At 49.6% G+C, this 22,867-nt stretch overlaps 1 protein-coding gene across 1 annotated transcript in view; it reads right to left on the bottom strand.

The window, feature by feature from the left end:
- Positions 1-22,867, bottom strand: part of LOC141101550 (uncharacterized) — a 62,229-nt gene that overhangs the window by 3,376 nt on the left and 35,986 nt on the right. The window contains exon 6 of the mRNA XM_073590672.1: positions 57-236. Within this exon, the coding sequence (XP_073446773.1) occupies positions 57-236 (180 nt within the window). The remainder of the gene's footprint in view (positions 1-56; positions 237-22,867) is intronic.

Raw genomic sequence — 22,867 nt, 5'->3', positions numbered from 1 at the left:
CCCCGATCCCTTCATAGTGTTACTGTATAATGTCCCAGCATTCCCAGCAGTGTCACCTCTCCAGTCAGCAGCTCAATCATCTTGTAGATGAGTTCTAGGATCTTCTGCTCATTGATGTCCTCATGGATCAGGGGGTGAGGTGGAGGCCCCGTGATTGGGCTCAGGGGTCTTCCCCATCCCTCAGACACAGGGTCCTGACAGCGGTCACTAGAGGTCTTCTTCACCACTGTGTAATCCTGGTTATGGAGAGACACATTAATAAATCTCACTATAGACATTTCCAGAGTCCTCACCTCTCCAGTTCTGTCCATCTGTTATTCCCATAGATAAGAATGATGTAATGTGACGTCATCAGAATCTCTCACCTCTCCAGTGAGACGGAAGAGGATCTCTAGGGTGAGGTGTAACATCCTCTCCGCCATCTTGTCTCTGTCCATATCCATCCTTGATGGGTAAATCAGGAAAATTCTCTTTTGTAGAAGATCTTCACTGAGAGGATCCGATATTGTAGAGACCTGAATGAGAAGAAGATGATCCGATGTAACATCATAAGAATCCTGTGTAATAATACAATTACTGGAGATAATAAGGGAAACATATGAGATTTATTATCTTACAGGGTTTAGTTTTCTCCCCTGACATCTACTAATAAAACCTATATATTTAGGCCACAGACAACAAGCAGTTTCCTCCTCGGAGTCGGCAGCTGAACACGTTCCTCATAGACTCATCTTCCATAACGCTAATTCTCGTCTCATTACCGACACTGGAATCGGCATTAGCAATACTGCAGGAGATATTCATTACACGCGACATGAGAAATAACTCCTTCATGATGAGGACGACATCTTCATCTTCTACTGCGGCTCTAGAGACAGATTTGGCCAGAGTCGGTCACTGCCTCCATCCCCACCGGCCGTCTATATGAAGGTTTCCCGTCTTCCCCGCACTGGAATCTTCTATCATGTTAGATCTCAGCTCTGAGTCACACCCAGAAGTTTGAGGCTTTAAAAAAGATCTTTTGCTTCCACAATCAACGTGGACAGAAATGATCTGATCCCAAAGTCTCCATGTACAGTGATTTATGGGGTTTATTTCTGGCCTTAGGCTTTCCTATATTACAAGAAAAACTCCAGAAAAAGCCGATATTAAAATGTTTCTAAAGAAAATTGGCTCCAACAATTCTTGTAAGAAGAAAAAATCAGAAGACACATTTTATAATTTATCACATGTTAAACATTTATTAAAAAGAAATGAATATTTTGTGCCCCAGAACATAGATGTACACCGCAGGGACGGCACAGATGAGGCTTTAACAAAAACCCTGAAAAGCAAACATGACACCTAAGGTGTGACAGTGTTTGGCTGAATGCCCCCCGCCTCCAAGTACTCGATAGTATGGGGCGGCCTAGTTACTACGATACTTACATGGCTAATAATGGGGTCTGGGCTGCAATGTATGAAGGTCTATTAGGCCGGGCCAGAGGCAGCGTCCAATAAGTTACCTTATAACGCCCCCATACACATTAGACTAAAATTCCATGAAAGCACTGATTTCGGGGAGTTTGGCCGACCATATAATGTATTTGGGGGCCTCCCGACAGATGATGTCAGGGCAGAGAAGGATCTGACATCCTGAATTTCAGAGGATAATCTGTTTGCTCTTCCTGTAGATAATCCTCCTCTAGAGGAGTCTGGAGGCGACTCTCTCATACAGACCACAGGAAAGCTGGAATATTTGTGTGTATGGGGGAGTCGGGAGAGATCGCCGTCTGCCAAATGACCGTTCAGCCAACTCTGATCTCATGTGTATGGGGCCGTTAGTATTACACTGACAGGCAGTGATGATACACGGCACTACAGTAGTACAGGGCATCACCGGAGCCATCAGAGGCTTGTATGTTGTGTGATCGCACTGATCAGAGGGGTTTAAAAAAGGTTTAAAGTGGGAAAAAAAAAATCACAGTTTCAGCAACAAGAAATATCTGTCACTATATGGAAAGCAGAGTCACTGCACAATGTTAGTTACGTCACGTCCATAACTACTTTATTATACTCTATTATCCTGTACACAGTGGAGTAGATAGAAATCACAGATCCCACAGCAATAGCTGGAATTGGACCCTCCAACCTTAAGAAAAAAAAATATCTCTATCTATATACACTGTTCAAAAAAATAAAGGGAACACTTAAACAACAGACTATAACTCCAAGTAAATCAAACTTCTGTGAAATCAAACGGTCCACTTAGGAAGCAACACTGATTGACAATAAATTTCACATGCTGTTGTGCAAATGGAATAGACAACAGATGGAAATTATTGGCATTTATCAAGACACCCTCAATAAAGGAGTAGTTCTGCAGGTGGGGACCACATCTCAGTATCAATGCTTTCTGGCTGATGTTTTGGTCACTTTTGAATGTCGGTTGTGCTTTCACACTCGTGGTAGCATGAGACGGCCCCTACAACCCACACAAGTGGCTCAGGTAGTGCAGCTCATCCAGGATGGCACATCCATGCGAGCTGTGGCAAGAAGGTTTGCTGTGTCTGTCAGCGTAGTGTCCAGAGGCTGGAGACGCTACCAGGAGACAGGCCAGCACACCAGGAGACGTGGAGGGGGCAGTATGTGGGCAACAACCCAGCAGCATGACCACTGCCTCCACCTTTGTGCAAGGAGGAACAGGAGGAGCACTGCCAGAGCCCTGCAAAATGATCTTCAGCAGGCCACAAATGTTCATGTGTCTGCACAAAAGGTTAGAAAATGACTCCATTAGGATGGTCTGAGGGCGTGACATCCACAGATGGGGGTTGTGCTCACAGCCCAACACCGTACAGGACGCTTGGCATTTGCCACAGAACACCAAGATTGGCAAATTCACCACTGGCGCCCTGTGCTCTTCACAGATGAAAGCAGGTTCACACTGAGCACATGTGACAGACATGACAGAGTCTGGAGACGCTGTGGAGAGCGATCTTGTCATGCCTGCGCCGCCAGTACCGGCGCCGCCTGTCAGGTCAGGGCCGGTGTCACCTATCTCACCGGGTCCCGCTCTTCTTGCTGCTGCTGCTGCCAGGGTTCCCCCTCGGATCCCCGCTTACCGCTATGGCCGCCGCACGACACCCTCAGCCTCCCATCCTGCAGCCCGGGGGATTCAGCACGAGGGTTCCTCTTCCTGTCCTGCTCCAGGTATGCACCTTAGGCCGTGGGCGCGCGCCCTTCTCCTCACTTAACCCCTTCTGCACCACCCCATGTGGAGCAATCACCAATCAAGCTCCAGCACAGGGTATATCAGGCGGCTCCTCCCTCATGGAGGCGCTTGATTATCGTGTGCCTTCCGTACGGTATTCTGACCCCGTCTGGTCACTCCTGTCTACAGTCACTCCTGACTCCTGTCACTCCTGTCTCCAGTCGCTCCTGACTCCTGTCGCTCCTGACTTCGGTTACTCCTGACTCTGCTTACTCCTGATTCCTGTCGCTCCTGACCCCTGTTGCTCCTGGCTCCGGTCACTCCTGACTCCGGTCACTCCTGACTCCAGTCGCTCTGCCTTGTCTGTCTCACCCGCACCTGGGCCGCCCCTCTTGGTATCAGCTGTCACGGTATTCGACTCCTTCGGGCCTGCTCCTGATGGTCCCTGTATAGGGGTCGGCACCACCTGGCCAACTCACCCCAGGGATCCCGGTACCGTGACCCAGAGGGTACACTCTTGCTACACATAACAGTATAATCAGGCCATGGACCCCGCTGGTGCCTCGGCAGCCACCCAAAAGGAACTACTCTTTTTGCAGGAGAACCAAACCCGGATTATGGCTTTTATGAAGTCCATGGACACTCGGTTATCCGCCATTCAAACCTCCGATCCAGGGAGCGTCCCTCTGCTCGTGGGACTCCAGCAGGAGCTTGCGCAGCAGCGTGATACTCAGTCCCATATTCTAAATTACATTTCATCTGTTGATGACCGTTTGCAGTCCCTGCAGTCGTCCACAGCGGCCTCTGATCCCGCCCAGCGACCCTGCACCTCACCCACCGCCACGTTTGGGGATGCTTCCTAGGTATAGCGGGGATCCCAAATTATGCCGGGGGTTTCTTAACCAGTGCCACCTACATTTTGAGCTGCTGCCCCAGCAATACCCGTCTGATAGGGCTAAGGTGGCATTTATCGTGTCCCATCTCGAGGGGGAGGCCTTGGCATGGGTGAACCCCCTGTGGGAGCGAGATGATCCGGTGGTATCCAGCCTACATGACTTACTGGATACTTTCCGCCGGGTCTTTGACGAGCCCGGGCGTCTGGCCTCCACCACGGAGTCCCTTTTCAATCTCCGACAGGGAACTCTTACCGTGGGACAGTTCACTATCCGCTTCCGGACCCTGGCCTCAGAGCTCAGGTGGAATAATGAGGCATAGGTAGGGGCCTTTTGGAGGGGGCTTTCGGGGAAAATCAAGGACGAGCTTGCTGGTCGGGACACCCCCACCTCTTTAGAGGACCTTATATCCCTGGCTACTCATATTGACTTGCGGTTCCAGGAACGCTCCCGCGAGACAGTCAGGGAGAGAGGCCCGTCTAGGTTCAATCCTGCCCCCAGTCCTCGTTCGTTCAAGCCTGCCAGTAGTTCTGCCCCGGAGCCCATGCAGGTGGATCGCGTTAAGCTATCAGTGCTGCGGCGCAGGGAAAGGTTACGGCAAGGTTTATGCCTCTATTGTGGTGGAACCAACCACTTCCTGCGTTCCTGTCCTGAGAGGCCGGGAAACTCCTCTGCCTAGGCCAGGTAAGAGAGGCCTTCCTAGGTGACTCTGTTCCCTCTCTACCCCTTACCATCTCAGCTTTAATTCTCCTAGGTTGGGAGCGTAGATCTGTGGAGGCATATGTGGACTCGGGTGCGGCGGGCAACTTCATTCGGATGGAAAAGGTGGACAAGTTCCGGATTCCTGTCATCACCCTTGAAGAGCCGCGTGTGATCACCTCGGTGGATGGCAAGCCGTTACCTGTTCCCGTCACCACGGTCACTCTCGAGCTGGAAATGCATATCGGAGCTCTTCACCGGAAGAGAATTGCTTTTTATGTTTTGCCTAATTTGTCTCACGCTCTGCTCCTTGACCTGCCCTGGCTCAGGTCGCATGAGCCAGTCCTTGCTTGGCGCTCCGGGGAAGTCCTCCGCTGGGGTCACGCTTGCCAAGAACGTTGTCTGCTGCTTGTTACCCGTATCAGTCTGCACCAAGTGCCCGCAGACCTTCCGGGGCTTCCCGTGGCCTACCATTCATTTGCGGATGTCTTCAACAAGAAGGAAGCTGAGACCCTTCCTCCGCATCGGGCCTGCGATTGCTCAATTGAGCTAGTTCCTGGAACTTCTCCTCCCAGGGGAAGAATACACCCGTTGTCACCTGCAGAAACCTCAGCCATGTCGGAGTACATCCAGGAAAACTTGGCCAGGGGCTTTATCCGGAAGTCGTCATCTCCAGCAGGGGCCGAGTTTTTATTTGTTCGTAAGAAGGATGGATCCCTTCAACCTTGCATTGACTACCGAGGCTTAAATAACATCATGGTCAAGAATAGGTATCCTCTACCACTTATCCCCGAACTGATGACCGCCTGCCTGGTGCCCGGATCTTTACCAAACTGGATCTACGGGGGGCCTACAATTTGGTCCGAATACGTGCTGGAGATGAGTGGAAGACCGCCTTCAACACGCGGGATGGCCATTATGAATTTTTGGTCATGCCCTCTGGACTTTGTAACGCCCCAGCGGTCTTCCAAGAATTTGCTAACAACGTTTTCCGGGATCTTCTATACTACTCGTGCCTCGTGGTGTATTTAGATGACATCCTCATCTTTTCATCAGACCTACCCTCTCACAGGAGGAGTGTTCGCCTGGTCTTGCAACGCTTGCGGGAGAATCAACTTTATGCCAAGTTGGAGAAATGCCTGTTTGAGCAGACCTCCCTACCCTTCTTGGGGTATATCATCACGGACTCGGGGTTGCGAATGAACCCAGAGAAATTGTCCGCGGTGCTCAAATGGCCACGACCTGCCGGAGTGAAGGCCATTCAACGGTTTTTGGGCTTCGCAAATTACTATAGGCAATTCATCCCGCACTTCTCTGCTTTAACCAAGCCTATTGTTGCCCTTACCCGGAAGGGAGCAAGACCGAACATCTGGCCCTCGGAAGCTGAAGATGCATTTTTCACCCTGAAGCGGGCCTTTGCTACGGATCCGGTTTTGCATCGGCCAGAGGTCGGCAAGCCCTTTGTCTTCGAGGTAGATGCATCTTCTACTGGGGCAGGGGCGATTCTTTCCCAAAAGGGCGCTTGACTCCGTGCGGGTTCATCTCCAAGTCATTTTCACCCGCAGAGTGTAACTACATGATTGGGGATCGGGAGTTGCTGGCCATAAAGATGGCGCTGGAGGAGTGGCGTTATCTCCTGAAAGGGGTGGTCCATCCCTTCACCATATTCACTGACCACAAAAACTTGGCCTACCTCCAGTCGGCTCAAAGACTTAACTCCAGACAAGCCAGGTGGTCATTGTTTTTCTCTCACTTCGACTTTGAGCTCCACTTCCTACCCGGTGACAAAAATACCAAAACAGATGCTCTCTCCCGGTCCCTGCAGTCACCCGAAGTGGAGGAGGCTCCGTCGCATGTTATCGATCCTGCCCGAGTTATCACGGTAGCTCCTGTGAATCTTGATTCCGTGCCGCCTGGCAAGACCCTCATCCCGCAAGACAAAAGGGCAGAAGTACTACGCTGGGGCCACTCCTCCAAGATCGCTGGACATGTCGGCATCAAGAAGACCCTTGTGCTGGTTTCCCGTTATTACTGGTGGCCTTCTCTATGCCAAGATGTGTCAGACTTCATGGCCTCCTGCTCAATTTGCGCCAGGAACAAGGTACCTAGAAGCTTGTCCTCCGGCCTTCTTCTGCCGTTGCCTGTTCCCGAAGCTCCTTGGCAACATATCACCATGGATTTTGTAACCGACTTACCCCGCTCTTCTGGATGCACGACTGTTCTGGTGGTAGTCGATCGGTTTTCCAAGATGGCCCATTTTGTCCCGTTACCCGGCTTGCCCACAGCTTCTAAATTGGCTAAAATTTACATTCATCAGATTTTCAGATAACACGGATTTCCTCAGCGAATCTTGTCTGACCGCGGGGTACAGTTTACCTCCTGCTTCTGGAGAGCACTCTGTAAACTCTTGGGCATATCCCTGGATTTCTCTTCTGCTTAGCATCCACAGACCAACGGGCAAGTCGAACGGGTCAACCAAGTCTTGACCTCCTACCTGTGGAACTTCTCTAACGCTCATCGTGACAATTGGGTCGATCTTCTTCCATGGGCAGAGTTTGCCCATAACAATCACTCCAATGAATCCACCACCAGGTATCCATTTTTGTGGTCTCTGGTCAGAATCCAGGTGTGCCTCTTCCATTATCTTCATCCTCCGGCGTACCCGCCGCCGGTGCCCTCTCCCAAGAGTTTTCCCAGGTCTGGAGGAAGACCAAAGAGGCTCTTATACAAGCTGCGGCCGGGATGAAAAAACATGCCGACAAGAGGCGGAGGGATCTCCCACCATACCATCCAGGAGACAAGGTCTGGCTGTCGACCAAGCACATCCGCTTGAAAATCCCTTCGTATAAATTGGGCCCCCAGTACATCGGTCCCTTCGAGATTCTTGGACGCATCAACAATACGGCCTACAGATTGAGGCTGCCTGCTTCACTCCGGGTCCATAACGTCTTCCATATCTCGCTCCTGAAACCGGTCATCCTCAATCAGTTCTGTGTTATGAATGAGTCACCGGAGGAGGAAAAAACAAAAATACAAGCTAAGTCCAGAAAACCGGAGAGGTTGGTAGCTAGCGGATTGCAGACCCCTGATCCTATTCACAACAACTAACAGTAGCCGTGGGGAGTTCCTACGGTGGTCCTAGACCTCTCGTCACAGCCGGAGAACTAAATAAGCCTAAAAAAAGAAAGGGGAAATCTAAACTGCCCCAGAGCAGACCCCAAAGCAATAGACAGCCCCCAATGTTGTGATTGAGTCACCGTAGGAGGCAAAAACAGAAATGCTAGCTAAGTCCTGAAAAACAGAGAAGTTGGCAACTATCAGATTGCAGACCCCTGAACCTATCAACACAACTAGCAGTAGCCGTGGGGGGTTCCTACGATGACCTAGACCCCTCGATCACAGCCGGAGAGATACATAGGCCTAAAGAAGGAAAGGGGAAATCTAACTGCCCCAGAGCAGACCCCAAAGCAATAGGCAGCCCCCCACATATAATGACGGTGAAGCAAGATGAAAACACTTACACAGACAGAAAGACAGGCTGAGCAAAGACGGGGCCCAAAAACTACCTAGATAGGAACGGATAGGAAGGCTGCTGTCTGCAATCTGCCAAAACCCTATCAGAGACAAAAGCCAACAAGCTGATAAAAAATGGCCCTGAAGCAACTAAGCTTCAAAAACTAAATCAGCACTCAGGTACTTTCAGAAGACAGAGCTCACGGAACACTGCACACTCCAGCAGGGAGTGGCAGAATCCAAAAAGCAAGAAAAACAAAAACAAATCTTAGATGCAAAAAGGCAAAACAGAAAACTTAGCTTAAGGAGAGCAGGAATCAGACTGGTGTCCAAGAGTCCACAGAGAAATCACCCGCAGGGCAGAAAGGGCGTAGGCTGCCTTAAATCCAGTCAGTGACTCCACTCAGCCAATCGTCTTCATTAGTCCCAGGTGCCTGATAATCAGGCTCACTACCTTCCTTCACTAGAATAGGGAGTTCACCAGGCCTCAGTGACGGAGGGGAAAATGAACTCACAACACCCCAACAAGTATTGATGGTGAAAACAGATGAAAACACAAACACAGGCAGAAAGACAGGCTGAACAAACGATGGGGCCCAACTAACTAGATAGGATAGGACAGAAAAGATGCTGGCTGCAATCCACAAAAACCCTACCAAAAATGTCCCAACCGTCTGATAGGAAAAAAGGCCCTGAAGTCGCTAGACTTCAAAATCACTATATCAGCACTTAGGTATATTCTGAAAACAGAGCAAAGAGATCAACTGATCAGAGACAAAAATGGAGTTCAGCCAGTCCCAGCAAGGGCTGGCTGAACACAAACACTAAGTAAACCAGACAAAATCTCATGGAATAATTGCAGAGCAAAAGCTTAGCTTTAGTAGACAGGAACTAAACTGGATGCAAGAGCTCAGAGCAGAAAGGATCACCAGCAACCCTGCAGGGCATCGGCTGCCTTATATCCACTCAGAGATTCCAGATGTCCAATCACACTCCACCTGTTCAGATGACAGGTTCTTCCCATCCAAATCAATTTCACTACCTCCTTTCACCAGCAGAGGGAGTTCATCAGACATCAAAGGTGAAGGAGAAAATGAACTCATAACAGTTCTGTCCTGCGCCTCCCGTTGTTCCTCAGCCAGTAGGGGACGATGACGTCTTCGAAGTGATGGATATTTTGGCCATGAAAAAGGATAGGGGAAAGACTTTTTTTCTCATTGATTGGAGAGGGTTCGGGCCTGAGGAGAGGTCTTGGGAATCGCTTAAGAATGTTGATGCTCCTCGCATCATGGACAGATTCATGGCCAATCTCAGAAGGAGGAGACGTAAAGGGGGGGAACTGTCATGACTGCGCCGCCGTTGCCTATGACTGCTCTGTGCACACAGGACCTGTGATGAGGTCACAGGAGGGGAGGAGTCAGGGGTCACATGATCAGGGGCCTCAGAGTGTTCAGGACTCAGTGTGCTGGAGCGCTCCCGATAATCAGCTGAGTGTGTAGCGCTGTGTGATAGTCACAGCACCTGCATGGAGAGCGACACATGCAGCTGATTATCGGGAGCGCTCCAGGGATCCGGGGTCCCGATGCAGCTATTCGGTAAGTGATATTAGCAAATAACAACTTCTCCGACGATATTCACTCATCTCTAGTAATAACAGCTCAAAGAAATTCACCAAACTTTTCATTAAGTTTAATAGAAAGACCCTATTAAATATTGAGCACCAGCGGGACGAAGCATTGACAGTGGCATGTAAAAGTGTGGGCGCCCCGGGTCAAAATGACTGTTATTGTGAGCAGTAGTAAGATGAAGATGAAATGACCTCTAAATGGCCGAACCTCTAAGATGACACATGGCCTTTGTATTTCAGGCAAAAATAATAATTATAAAATATATATATAGAGAGAGAGACATTTTTTACAATTTCATAATTGCAAAAAGGAAAGAGGGGCGATGCTAAATTTTGGGCACCCTTGGAGATTTGTGTACTGAGATAATTTTGACCAAGATTTCACACCTGAATTAGCTTGTTAGGGTTATGGTGAGATCACATGGTGACCAGGAGCTACAGTCTGAGAAAAGGGCTAAAAAGCCTTCACTAGACCCCTGTACAGCTGTATAATGAGGCCCAGGCTTTATAGTGAGGGGTCAGGAGTGAGGGCCTGTGCCCAGGAGCTACAGTTTGAGGAAAGGACTAAAAAGCCTTCACTAGACCCCTGTATAGCTGTATAATGAGGCCCAGGCTTTATAGTGAAGGGACAGGAGTGAGGGCCTGTGCCCAGGAGCTTCAGTCTGAGGAAAGGGCTAAAAAGCCTTCACTAGACCCCTGTACAGCTGTATAATGAGGCCCAGGCTTTATAGTGAAGGGACAGGAGTGAGGGTCTGATCCCAAGAGCTACAGACTGAGGAAAGGGCTAAAAAGCCTTCACTAGACCCCTGTACAGCTGTATAATGAGGCCCAGGCTTTATAGTGAAGGGACAGGAGTGAGGGCCTGTTCCCAGGAGCTACAGTCTGAGGAAAGGACTAAAAAGCCTTCACTAGACCCCTGTACAGCTGTATAATGAGGCCCAGGCTTTATAGTGAAGGGACAGGAGTGAGGGCCTGTTCCCAGGAGCTACAGTCTGAGGAAAGGGCTAAAAAGCCTTCACTAGACCCCTGTACAGCTGTATAATGAGGCCCAGGCTGTATAGTGAAGGGACAGGAGTGAGGGCCTGTTCCCAGGAGCTACAGTCTGAGGAAAGTGCTAAAAAGCCTTCACTAGACCCCTGTACAGCTGTATAATGAGGCCCAGGCTTTATAGTGAAGGGACAGGAGTGAGGGCCTGTGCCCAGGAGCTAGAGACCGAGGAAAGGGCTAAAAAGCCTTCACTAGACCCCTGTACAGCTGTATAATGAGGTCCAGGCTTTATAGTGAAGGGACAGGAGTGAGGGCCTGATCCCAGGAGCTACAGTCTGAGGAAAGGGCTAAAAAGCCTTCACTAGACCCATGTACAGCTGTATAATGAGGCCCAGGCTTTATAGTGAAGGGACAGGAGTGAGGGCCTGGTCCCAGGAGCTACAGTCTGAGGAAAGGGCTAAAAAGCCTTCACTAGACCCATGTACAGCTGTATAATGAGGCCCAGGCTTTATAGTGAAGGGACAGGAGTGAGGGCCTGATCCCAGGAGCTACAGTCTGAGGAAAGGGCTAAAAAGCCTTCACTAGACCCATGTACAGCTGTATAATGAGGCCCAGGCTTTATAGTGAAGGGACAGGAGTGAGGGCCTGATCCCAGGAGCTACAGTCTGAGGAAAGGGCTAAAAAGCCTTCACTAGACCCCTGTACAGCCGTATAATGAGGCCCAGGCTTTATAGTGAAGGGACAGGAGTGAGGGCCTGATCCCAGGAGCTACAGTCTGAAGAAAGTGCTAAAAAGCCTTCACTAGACCCCTGTACAGCTGTATAATGAGGCCCAGGCTTTATAGTGAAGGGACAGGAGTGAGGGCCTGTGCCCAGGAGCTAGAGACCGAGGAAAGGGCTAAAAAGCCTTCACTAGACCCCTGTACAGCTGTATAATGAGGTCCAGGCTTTATAGTGAAGGGACAGGAGTGAGGGCCTGATCCCAGGAGCTACAGTCTGAGGAAAGGGCTAAAAAGCCTTCACTAGACCCCTGTACAGCTGTATAATGAGGCACAGGCTTTATAGTGAAGGGACAGGAGTGAGGGCCTGTTCCCAGGAGCTACAGATTGAGAAAGGGCTAAAAGCCTTCACTAGACCGCTGTACAGCCGTATAATGAGGCCCAGGCTTTATAGTGAAGGGACAGGAGTGAGGGCCTGATCCCAGGAGCTACAGTCTGAGGAAAGGGCTAAAAAGCCTTCACTAGATCCCTGTACAGCCGTATAATGAGGCCCAGGCTTTATAGTGAAGGGACAGGAGTGAGGGCCTGATCCCAGGAGCTACAGTCTGAGGAAAGGGCTAAAAAGCCTTCACTAGACCCATGTACAGCTGTATAATGAGGCCCAGGCTTTATAGTGAAGGGATAGGAGTGAGGGCCTGATCCCAGGAGCTACAGTCTGAGGAAAGGGCTAAAAAGCCTTCACTAGACCCATGTACAGCTGTATAATGAGGCCCAGGCTTTATAGTGAAGGGACAGGAGTGAGGGCCTGATCCCAGGAGCTACAGTCTGAGGAAAGGGCTAAAAAGCCTTCACTAGACCCCTGTACAGCTGTATAATGAGGCCCAGGCTTTATAGTGAAGGGACAGGAGTGAGGGCCTGATCCCAGGAGCTACAGTCTGAAGAAAGTGCTAAAAAGCCTTCACTAGACCTCTGTACAGCTGTATAATGAGGCCCAGGCTTTATAGTGAAGGGACAGGAGTGAGGGCCTGTGCCCAGGAGCTAGAGACCGAGGAAAGGGCTAAAAAGCCTTCACTAGACCCCTGTACAGCTGTATAATGAGGTCCAGGCTTTATAGTGAAGGGACAGGAGTGAGGGCCTGATCCCAGGAGCTACAGTCTGAGGAAAGGGCTAAAAAGCCTTCACTAGACCCCTGTACAGCTGTATAATGAGGCCCAGGCTTTATAGTGAAGGGACAGGAGTGAGGGCCTGTTCCCAGGAGCTACAGATTGAGAAAGGGCTAAAAGCCTTCACTAGACCCCTGTACAGCCGTATAATGAGGCCCAGGCTTTATAGTGAAGGAACAGGAGTGAGGGCCTGTTCCCAGGAGCTACAGTCTGAGGAAAGGGCTAAAAAGCCTTCAATAGATCCCTGTACAGCTGTATAATGAGGCCCAGGCTTTATGGTGAAGGGACAGGAGTGAGGGCCTGATCCCGGGAGCTACAGTCTGAGGAAAGGGCTAAAAAGCCTTCACTAGACCCATGTACAGCTGTATAATGAGGCCCAGGCTTTATAGTGAAGGGACAGGAGTGAGGGCCTGATCCCAGGAGCTACAGTCTGAGGAAAGGGCTAAAAAGCCTTCACTAGACCCATGTACAGCTGTATAATGAGGCCCAGGCTTTATAGTGAAGGGACAGGAGTGAGGGCCTGATCCCAGGAGCTACAGTCTGAGGAAAGGGCTAAAAAGCCTTCACTAGACCCCTGTACAGCCGTATAATGAGGCCCAGGCTTTATAGTGAAGGGACAGGAGTGAGGGCCTGTTCCCAGGAGCTACAGTCTGAGGAAAGGGCTAAAAAGCCTTCACTAGACTCCTGTACAGCTGTATAATGAGGCCCAGGCTTTATAGTGAAGGGACAGGAGAGAGGGCCTGTTCCCAGGAGCTACAGTCTGAGGAAAGGGCTAAAAAGCCTTCACTAGACCCCTGTACAGCTGTATAATGAGGCCCAGGCTTTATAGTGAAGGGACAGGAGTGAGGGCCTGTTCCCAGGAGCTACAGATTGAGGAAAGGGCTAAAAGCCTTCACTAGACCCCTGTACAGCCGTATAATGAGGCCCAGGCTTTATAGTGAAGGGACAGGAGTGAGGACCTGTTCCCAGGAGCTACAGTCTGAGGAAAGGGCTAAAAGGGTCTCTGCTGTTCTGGTGTCAGCGCTCTTCACAGGTCACACGGCGTCCGCCGTCTATCCCAGCCACAATGGCGCCCCTTCCCTCCCGAGCCTGTGGGGTATCGGCACTCAGGAGACACAGCGCACTGTGCGGCCTCAGCGCTCCTGTCACCTTTAGGACAATGATACATTGGGGGAAAGTCACATTTCTGTGAGAAAAACAGTAAAATTGTCATTTTCTCCTTCCACATTGCTGAAATTCCTGTCACACTGTCCGAATTCAGAGATTGTCCTGTCAGAAAGGAGAATACAGGGAGCGAAAGGGTTAATAGGACTCACAGGAGGAACCGGCCCAGAAAGCAGAAGGTCCAGGAGTGTCTGCCACATATATGACTGCTCTGTGCACAGGACCTGTGATGAGGTCACAGAAGGGGAGGAGTCAGGGGTCACATGATCAGGGGCCTCAGTGTGTGCAGGACTCTGCTGTGCTGGTTGTCATGGTGCTGGATGAGGGGAAGTTTCTGTGTGGGGTCAGGAGGGGTTTACAGGGTGGATGTAGCAGAGCTGTGTGTATACGAGGTGTACGGAGCGGAGCCGTGTGTGTACGAGGTATACGGAGCGGAGCCGTGTGTGTACGAGGTGTACGGAGCGGAGCCGTGTGTGTACGAGGTGTACGGAGCGGAGCCGTGTGTGTACAAGGTGTACGGAGCGGAGCCGTGTGTGTACGAGGTGTACGGAGCGGAGCCGTGTGTGTACGAGGTGTACGGAGCGGAGCCGTGTGTGTACGAGGTGTACGAAGCAGAGCCGTGTGTGTACGAGGTGTACGGAGCGGAGCCGTGTGTGTACGAGGTATACGGAGCGGAGCCGTATGTGTACAAGGTGTACGGAGCGGAGCCGCGTGTGTACGAGGTGTACGGAGCGGAGCCGCGTGTGTACGGGGTGTACGGAGCGGAGCCGTGTGTGTACGAGGTGTACGGAGCGGAGCCGTGTGTGTACGAGGTGTACGGAGCGGAGCCGTGTGTGTACGAGGTGTACGGAGCGGAGCCGTGTGTGTACGAGGTGTACGAAGCAGAGCCGTGTGTGTACGAGGTGTACGGAGCGGAGCCGTGTGTGTACGAGGTATACGGAGCGGAGCCGTATGTGTACGAGGTGTACGGAGCGGAGCCGTGTGTGTACGAGGTGTACGGAGCGGAGTTGGGTCTGTACGAGGTGTACGGAGCGGAGCCCTGTGTGTACGAGGTGTACAGAGCGGAGCCGTGTGTGTACGAGGTGTACGAAGCGGAGCCGTGTGTGTACGAGGTGTACGGAGCGGAGCCGTATGTGTACGAGGTGTACGGAGCGGAGCCGCGTGTGTACGGGGTGTACGGAGCGGAGCCGCGTGTGTACGGGGTGTACGGAGCGGAGCCGCGTGTGTACGGGGTGTACGGAGCGGAGCCGTGTGTGTACGAGGTGTACGGAGCGGAGCCGCGTGTGTACGGGGTGTACGGAGCGGAGCCGTGTGTGTACGAGGTGTACGGAGTGGAGCCGTGTGTGTACGAGGTGTACGGAGCGGAGTTGGGTGTGTACGAGGTGTACGGAGCGGAGCCCTGTGTGTACGAGGTGTACAGAGCGGAGCCGTGTGTGTACGAGGTGTACGAAGCGGAGCCGTGTGTGTACGAGGTGTAAGGAGCGGAGCCGTGTGTGTACGAGGTATACGGAGCGGAGCTGTATGTGTACGAGGTGTACGGAGCGGAGCCGTGTGTGTACGAGGTGTACGGAGCGGAGCCGCGTGTGTACGGGGTGTACGGAGCGGAGCCGTGTGTGTACGAGGTGTACGGAGCGGAGCCGTGTGTGTACGAGGTGTACGGAGCGGAGTTGGGTGTGTATGAGGTGTACGGAGCGGAGCCCTGTGTGTACGAGGTGTACAGAGCGGAGCCGTGTGTGTACGAGGTGTACGGAGCGGAGCCATGTGTGTACAAGGTGTACGGAGCGGAGCCGCGTGTGTACGGGGTGTACGGAGCGGAGCCATGTGTGTACGAGGTGTACGGAGCGGAGCCGTGTGTGTACGGGGTGTATGGAGCGGAGCCGCATGTGTGCGAGGTGTACGGAGTGGAGCCGTGTGTGTTCGAGGTGTACGGAGCGGAGCTGTGTGTGTACGAGGTGTACGGAGCGGAGCTGTGTGTGTACGAGGTGTACGGAGCGGAGCTGTGTGTGTACGAGGTGTACGGAACGGAGCTGTGTGTGTACGAGGTGTATGGAGCGGAGCTGCATGTGTATGAGGTGTACGTAGCGGAGCTGTGTGTGTACGAGGTGTACGGAGTGGAGCCCTGTGTGTACGAGGTGTACGGAGCGGAGCCGTGTGTGTACGAGGTGTACAGAGCGGAGCCGTGTGTGTACGAGGTGTACAGAGCGGAGCTGCATGTGTACGAGGTGTACGGAGCGGAGCTGACTGTGTACAAGGTGTACGGAGCGGAGCCGAGTGTGTACGAGGTGTACGGAGCGGAGCCGCGTGTGTGCGTAGCAGAGCCACGTGTATACGAGGTGTACGGAGCGGAGCCGTGTGTGTACGAGGTGTACGGAGCGGAGCCGTGTGTATACGAGGTGTACGGAGCAGAGCCGAGTGTGTACGAGGTGTATGGAGCGGAGCCAGGTGTGTACGTAGCAGAGGCACATGCATACGAGGTGTACGGAGCAGAGCCGTGAGTTTACAAGGTGTATGGAGCGGAGCCGTGTGTGTATGATGTGTACGGAGCGGAGCCGCGTGTGTACGGAGTGTATGGAGCGGAGCTGTGTGTGTACGAGGTGTAAGGAGCGGAGCCAGGTGTGTACATAGCAGAGCCACGTTTATATGAGGTGTATGGAGCAGAGCCGTGTGTGTACAAGGTGTATGAAGCAGAGCCGTGTGTGTACGGGGTGTACGGAGCGGAGCCGTGTGTGTACGAGGTGTACGAAGCAGAGCTGTGTGTGTTCGAGGTGTACAGAGCGGAGCCCTGTGTGTATGAGGTGTATGGAGTGGAGCCCTGTGTGTACGAGGTGTATGGAGCGGAGCCATGGGTGTACGGAGCAGAGCCGTGTGTGTACAAGGTGTACAGAGCGGAGCCCTGTGTGTACGAGGTGTACGGACCGGAGCCGTGTGTTCGAGGTGTAAAGAGCAGAGCCATGTGTGTACGTGGTGTACGGAGCGGAGCCGTGTGTGTAGGTAAGCCTGGCTGATGTTGCAGTGGGTGCACATCCACCAGTGTTACACCAAGTAACTGTGCACACCTCACAACTTTTGAAGCACAGATAGAGGCACAGAGCATGCGGTGCATAGCAGCAACTTTTGGCCTCAGGCTGGGGTCACACTAACCGACACAAAATACGGTCCGTAGTTTACAGGCGTAATACGGCTGAATGACCCCTAAACAGTGCTCCGTATGTCATCCGTAAGCAAGGTGAGGTCGCGTATTTTGCGCATGTAAGCATCTGTATGTAATCCATATGTAATCCGTATGCCGAGATTTTCTCGCCGGCTTGCAAAATGGACATATAATGGAGCCCTATGACAGGGTTTCTAACAGAAACCAAAGAATAGATATAGACACATAGAATACATATATATATACATACATGTCATTGAGACACATATATATATATATATTTATATTTCAGAGTTCTTCATAGCAGAATAGCCGCTAATTCAATTGCCGGCTTTTGTCATATCATTCCCCAACCCGACATGAAATGACACATGGTTACATACAGTAAACCATTTGATTTCATTTTTTTTATATGTCTTTCATTAGTAATTAGATGAGGGATGATGTGTAAAATTTGGGAGGTGTAGGTCTTAATTTAAGGGGTTAATTCGTTGTAAAAAAAAAATGCGTGGGTTCCCACATTGACAAATTACCGTGGGAGCCCACACATTTTTTTACAATGACTTGCATTGGCGTACTACGGGCGTAGTACGCTGATAATCGCAGCATGCTGTGATTGGCACGGACCGTAGAATACGGATGAGAAATATATGGCTGATGGGAGCTGCCCCATAGAGAATCATTTGTCCGTGTGTAATGCGTGATTTTAATGCCTCTCACTCGTCTGTATTCCTCTCTAGTGTGACCCCAGCCTCACCCTAATCCACGGCCTTTTACCACTGCTTTCTCCCCCGGCCGGAGGAGTTGTCAGAGGGGCGCTGGTAGTGAGGGAAATTCAGCAGACGCCTGAGACTGCAGGGCGTAGACCCAAATCCGGGACTGCCCGCTGTATCCGGGACAGTTGGGACTGGAGATGAGCAGGTGGATTCATGGGTCTCTGGTCCAGCGTGCGTGGGACCTGGGGATTATTTTTTGTGCCGTCATTCACAGTCGGAGCCTCCAGAACGTTCTCCTCTTTATGTAGCGTCACTATACGACATCCGGCTTATTTGTGTGTGTAAGGCCGTGTTCACACACTGCAGAAATACGGTGTTTTTTGTTTTCTGCAGGATCCGCACCATCTACAATAACAATCTTCTCCCCCTTATTTGATGCGTTCTTGGTGCAGAGGTGAAGCCGCGGTTTTATTGTGCTTTTTAGAGGACAGAAAAGCTTTGATTCTGCACTTAATAAAGTTTCTGCAGTTTTTTACCTGCAATTTTATTAGAGAGAAAAGCCCCAAATCGGCACAGATCAGCCGCGTGCCTTGGGCGCACAGCGGGCGCCTTTTATGGTAAAGTAGTTTTTATTAAGGATTTATTTACATAAATGGGGTAAAGAAAAAGGGGAGACAGATTATAAATACCCAGTAATACAGACAAGAACCAAACAACAGCAAAGAAGAGAAATGTAAAGTCATGAAAGAGAGAGGCAGAATAAAGGGGAGAAAGGGTTAAGGAGGAGACTGGGGAAGGAAAATAGGGTTTTTAACCCCTTAGAGACCTTGCCCTCTTTCGTTTTTGCGTTTCTGTTTTTCGCTCCCCTTCTTCCCACAGCCATAACTTTTTATGTTTCCGTCAGTATGGCCATGTTAGGGCTTGTTTGTTGCGGGACAAGTTGTGCTTTGGAACGACATCATTGGTTTTACCATATCGTGTACTCAAAAATGGGAAAAAAATTTTTGGGATTTACTTTCTACCATATTCCCCAAATGCTACACCTGCCCTGCCATTATGATTCTACAGGTCATTCCAGGTTCATAGACACCAAACAGGTCTCAGTTCTTCTTTTTTTAAGTGGTGAAAAAAAATCCAAAATTTGTTGGAAAAAAAATGCGCCATTTTCTGAGGCCCTTAGCGTCTCCATTTTTCATGAACTTGGATTGGGTGAGGGCTTATTGTTTGCGCGCCGAGCTGATGTTTTTATTGATACCATTTTGGTGCAGATACGATCTTTTGAACATCCGTTATTACATTTTAATTCAATGTCGCAGCGACCAAAAAACCTGAATTCTGGCATTTTGCCTTTTTTTCTCACTACACCGTCTAGTGATCAGTTTGTTCCTTTCTTTATTGATAGATCGGGCGATTCTGAATGCGGCGATACCTAATTTGTGTATGTTTGGTTTTTCTATTGTTTTATTTTGAGTGAGGTGAAAGGGGGGGATTTAAACTTTTATATTTTTTTATATTTTTAAAAACTTTTTTTTCACTTTTGGCCTGCTTCAATAGTTTCCATGGGAGACTAGAAGCTGCCATAACTCGGTCGGCTCTGCTACGTACAGGCGATGATCAGGTCTCCTGTATGTAGCAGAATACCTCACTTGAGCTGACGTGTGCTGGGAAAGATGCGGGCTCACCACCGGAGCCGACATCAAAGGGAGAGAAGCTACCTGCGCCGTACTAGTACGGTCATGAAGGGGTTAAGGAAAATGGGGAAAAGGGAAAAATGAAAGGGATAGAAAGAAAATGAAAAAGATTGGTCTGCACAGGATAGGTCGGGAAAGGGGTTACGGGACACATATAATACCTTATATATAAAACATTTAAGAGGCGGGAGGGGAAGAGAAGGAATGGGAAAGGCGAGGAAAGAAAAGGGGAGAAAGGAAGAACAGCTGTAACCAGGCGGAGAGACGAGAATCTAGAGGAATCCTGACTGTTACATCATGGAAGATACTGAGTGCTGGAGTCTGATAGCGCCACAGTTCTCATGAAATCTGCGCTCTCTGTGGTCTGAAGACCCTGCGGACCTCTGGGGCTTTGATGCATTTTCCCTTTATAGGCTTCTTCTGAAAAAAACATATTAAGAAAAAAAATGTATGAAGAGAAAACCGCCGTCACATTTATAAGCGCAGAATCAAAGCTTTTCTGTACTATTAAAGTGTTAAACGCGGCTTCATATCCGCCAAAAACATCAAATATGGAGGAAAATGCAAAAAAGAAGAAACGCAGCAAACGCGCAATAATCAGGGAAGATTGTCACTACGTCATCTGGGTCAGACATTTACAGAAGAAAGAACGCAGCATTTACGCTACGTGTGAACACGTCCTCCGCATTACACATTTTGTTTCTCCCGTAATTTACCGATTCCTGTAAATAATCTGATCACTGCGTTCTGCGGGTCATTACAGTTATATTAGCACAACTATGTCCGGGTTATTCACTGATTTGTGATGCTTATTATTTAAAAAACGCATTAAAATGACATTTTTTTTCATTATCGAGTGTTTTTCATTATTATTTATTAGTAATTTTATAGGATGAAAAAAATCTCTTATTCTCCTCTAGAATACAGAAACATCCATTGTACACAGCAGTGTATTTCTATCAGAATAATCTGCCTGTAGTCAGAGCCTGGAATATGGATCAAGTGCACACAATCCTGCAGTCACTTCACTGGAGCTTGTGGCTCAGCAGCTTACAGTGCCTGTCAGTAATGTTGAGGCTGTGGTTTCAGGATCTGGGAGTATAACATAGAAAAATACATTTTTGTAATTGCTTATTATTTTAAATACTTTTATAAGAATAAAAATATATATTTTTCTTCCCCTCAGTATACAGGCACCATAAAAAGCATTCTTATACACAATGTATTGCTATGGATATGTATACTCTGCTTCTGAGTTCATTGCCGGCAATATAGCGGTCAATATGACCAAATTCTCCCATCTCCAGCATTGTGAGCTGTGGCTCACTGGTAAAGCAGCAGCCTGTGGAGACTGAGATGGAAGCTGATACTCCTGGGGAGACCAATCACTGAAGGGAGAGGAAGTGAATATATAATCTAATTTATGCACTTAGCAGAGAAGCAGCCAATCCCTCCGAGCAGGAGGAGCTACAGGAGCAATGAAAATGTCGAAGAGAGGAATATAGAGGTTGGGAGAACAGCTGAGATGGGACATGACAGTCCAGCTGAATCTGGGATGGTTGGGAGCTATGCAATTGAGATGCTGTTGTGTCATTACCTTAACAAGGCGGTCCATGCTCAGAAATTCTACTAAGATGAGTAGTCAAAATTCCTCCAGAAACTCACTGCCAGTTATTGCAAGCAGTTGTTGCTGCTAAGAGTGGCCCAACCAGTTATAAGATTTAGGGGCAATCACTTTTTCACACAGGGCCCTGGAGGTTTGGATTTCTTTTTCCCTATATAATAAAGATCTTCATTAAAAAACTGCATTTTGTGTTAACTTTGGCTAATATTTACATTTGTTTGGTGATCTGATACATGTAAGTGTGACAAACATGACAAAGAATAGGAAATGTGTATGCATATGTCTATGTATACATATATACAGTATGTGTGTATATACATATGGTGATGGTGAGGAGGCAGGGAGGAGTTTGTGTGGAAAATGGAGAAGGCGTGCTAAGTGCTGGCTCACAGGCCACTGCAACGCATAACGGAGCTTGTAGTATTAGAGCGCAGTACGCCGGGGGACAAGAAGTGATTGATAAACATCAGAGTTACATCTGGCAGACACCAAGTGATGCTATCTGCCTTATAAAGGTATATATTACTATAATAAGTGTATGGATCCATTACTGGCACATAATAGTAAGATTAATGAATACAAAATTAAACGAATTAGGGTAGTGGATAACTGTTTTAATATTTGGTACAGAAACCTTTGTTTGTAATTACAGAGGTCAGATGTTTCGTGTAGTTCTTGACCAAGTTTGCACACACTGCAGCAGGGATTTTGGCCCATACTTCCATACAGATCTTCTCCTAATCCTTCAGGTTTCAGGGCTGTCGCTGGGCAACATTGATTTTAAGCTCCCTCCAAAGATTTTCTGTTGGGTTCAGGATTTGAGACTGGCTAGGCCACTCCAGGACCTTGAAATGCTTCTTAGTTCCTCTTGTGTGTTTTGGGTGATTGCCATGCTGGAAGACCCAGCCACGACCCATTTTCAATGTTCCAACTGAGGGAAGGAGGTGTTTGGCTAAAATCTCTCGATCCTTGACCCATCCATCCTCCCTTAAATACGGTGAAGTCATCTTGTCTGTTTTGCAGAAAGACACCCCTAAAGTATGATGTTTCCCCCCCACCGTGCTTCATGGTTGGAACGGTGTTCTTGGATTTGCACTCATCCTTCTTCTTCCTCCAAACATGGCGGGTGGTGATGATAGCAAAAATTTCTATTTTGGTCTTATCTGACCAAGTGACATTCTCCCTTGCCTCCTCTGGATCATCCAGATGGCCATTGGCAAACTTCTAATGGGCCTTGACATATGCTGGTGTGAGTAGCAGGACCTTGCGTGCCCGGAAAGATTTTAATCCATGATGGCATAGTGTGCCTGTAGCTCTATTACTGGCACCCCTGCATGGTGGGATGCCAGCTTACTCACTGCCTCAGACCCTCGGCACAATCCTCAGCGTTCTCCTGCTTCCTGGCTGTGTGAGCGCCGCAGCTCCAAGCGATGCACCTAGTACACACATGCGCGCACTCCCCCATTCTTAAAGGGGCAGAGCAAGTATATACTAAATACTCTTAGCTTGTTGCTCAGAGATGTTTAGTATAATTACTGCACCTGGAAGATGGCTTCCAGCTAATTGCTGGGAGTCATCCTATATAAAAGACTCCCTCTCCCTTAGGGATTCACCATGCAACATGTAGAATCATTAGTCAGTAAGGTGTACTACTAGTGAGTTATGAGGTTCCCTGGTCCTGGTTTGGCCAGTGTCCTAAACCTGTATTCCTTGCCTCAGTGTGGCCAGTCC

Source organism: Dendrobates tinctorius, unplaced genomic scaffold (genome assembly GCF_039654945.1).
Source record: "Dendrobates tinctorius isolate UK_male_01 unplaced genomic scaffold, ASM3965494v1 ptg000119l, whole genome shotgun sequence".
NCBI classification, from domain to species: Eukaryota; Metazoa; Chordata; class Amphibia; order Anura; family Dendrobatidae; genus Dendrobates; species Dendrobates tinctorius.
This window is presented reverse-complemented; position numbering and strand designations above follow the sequence as displayed.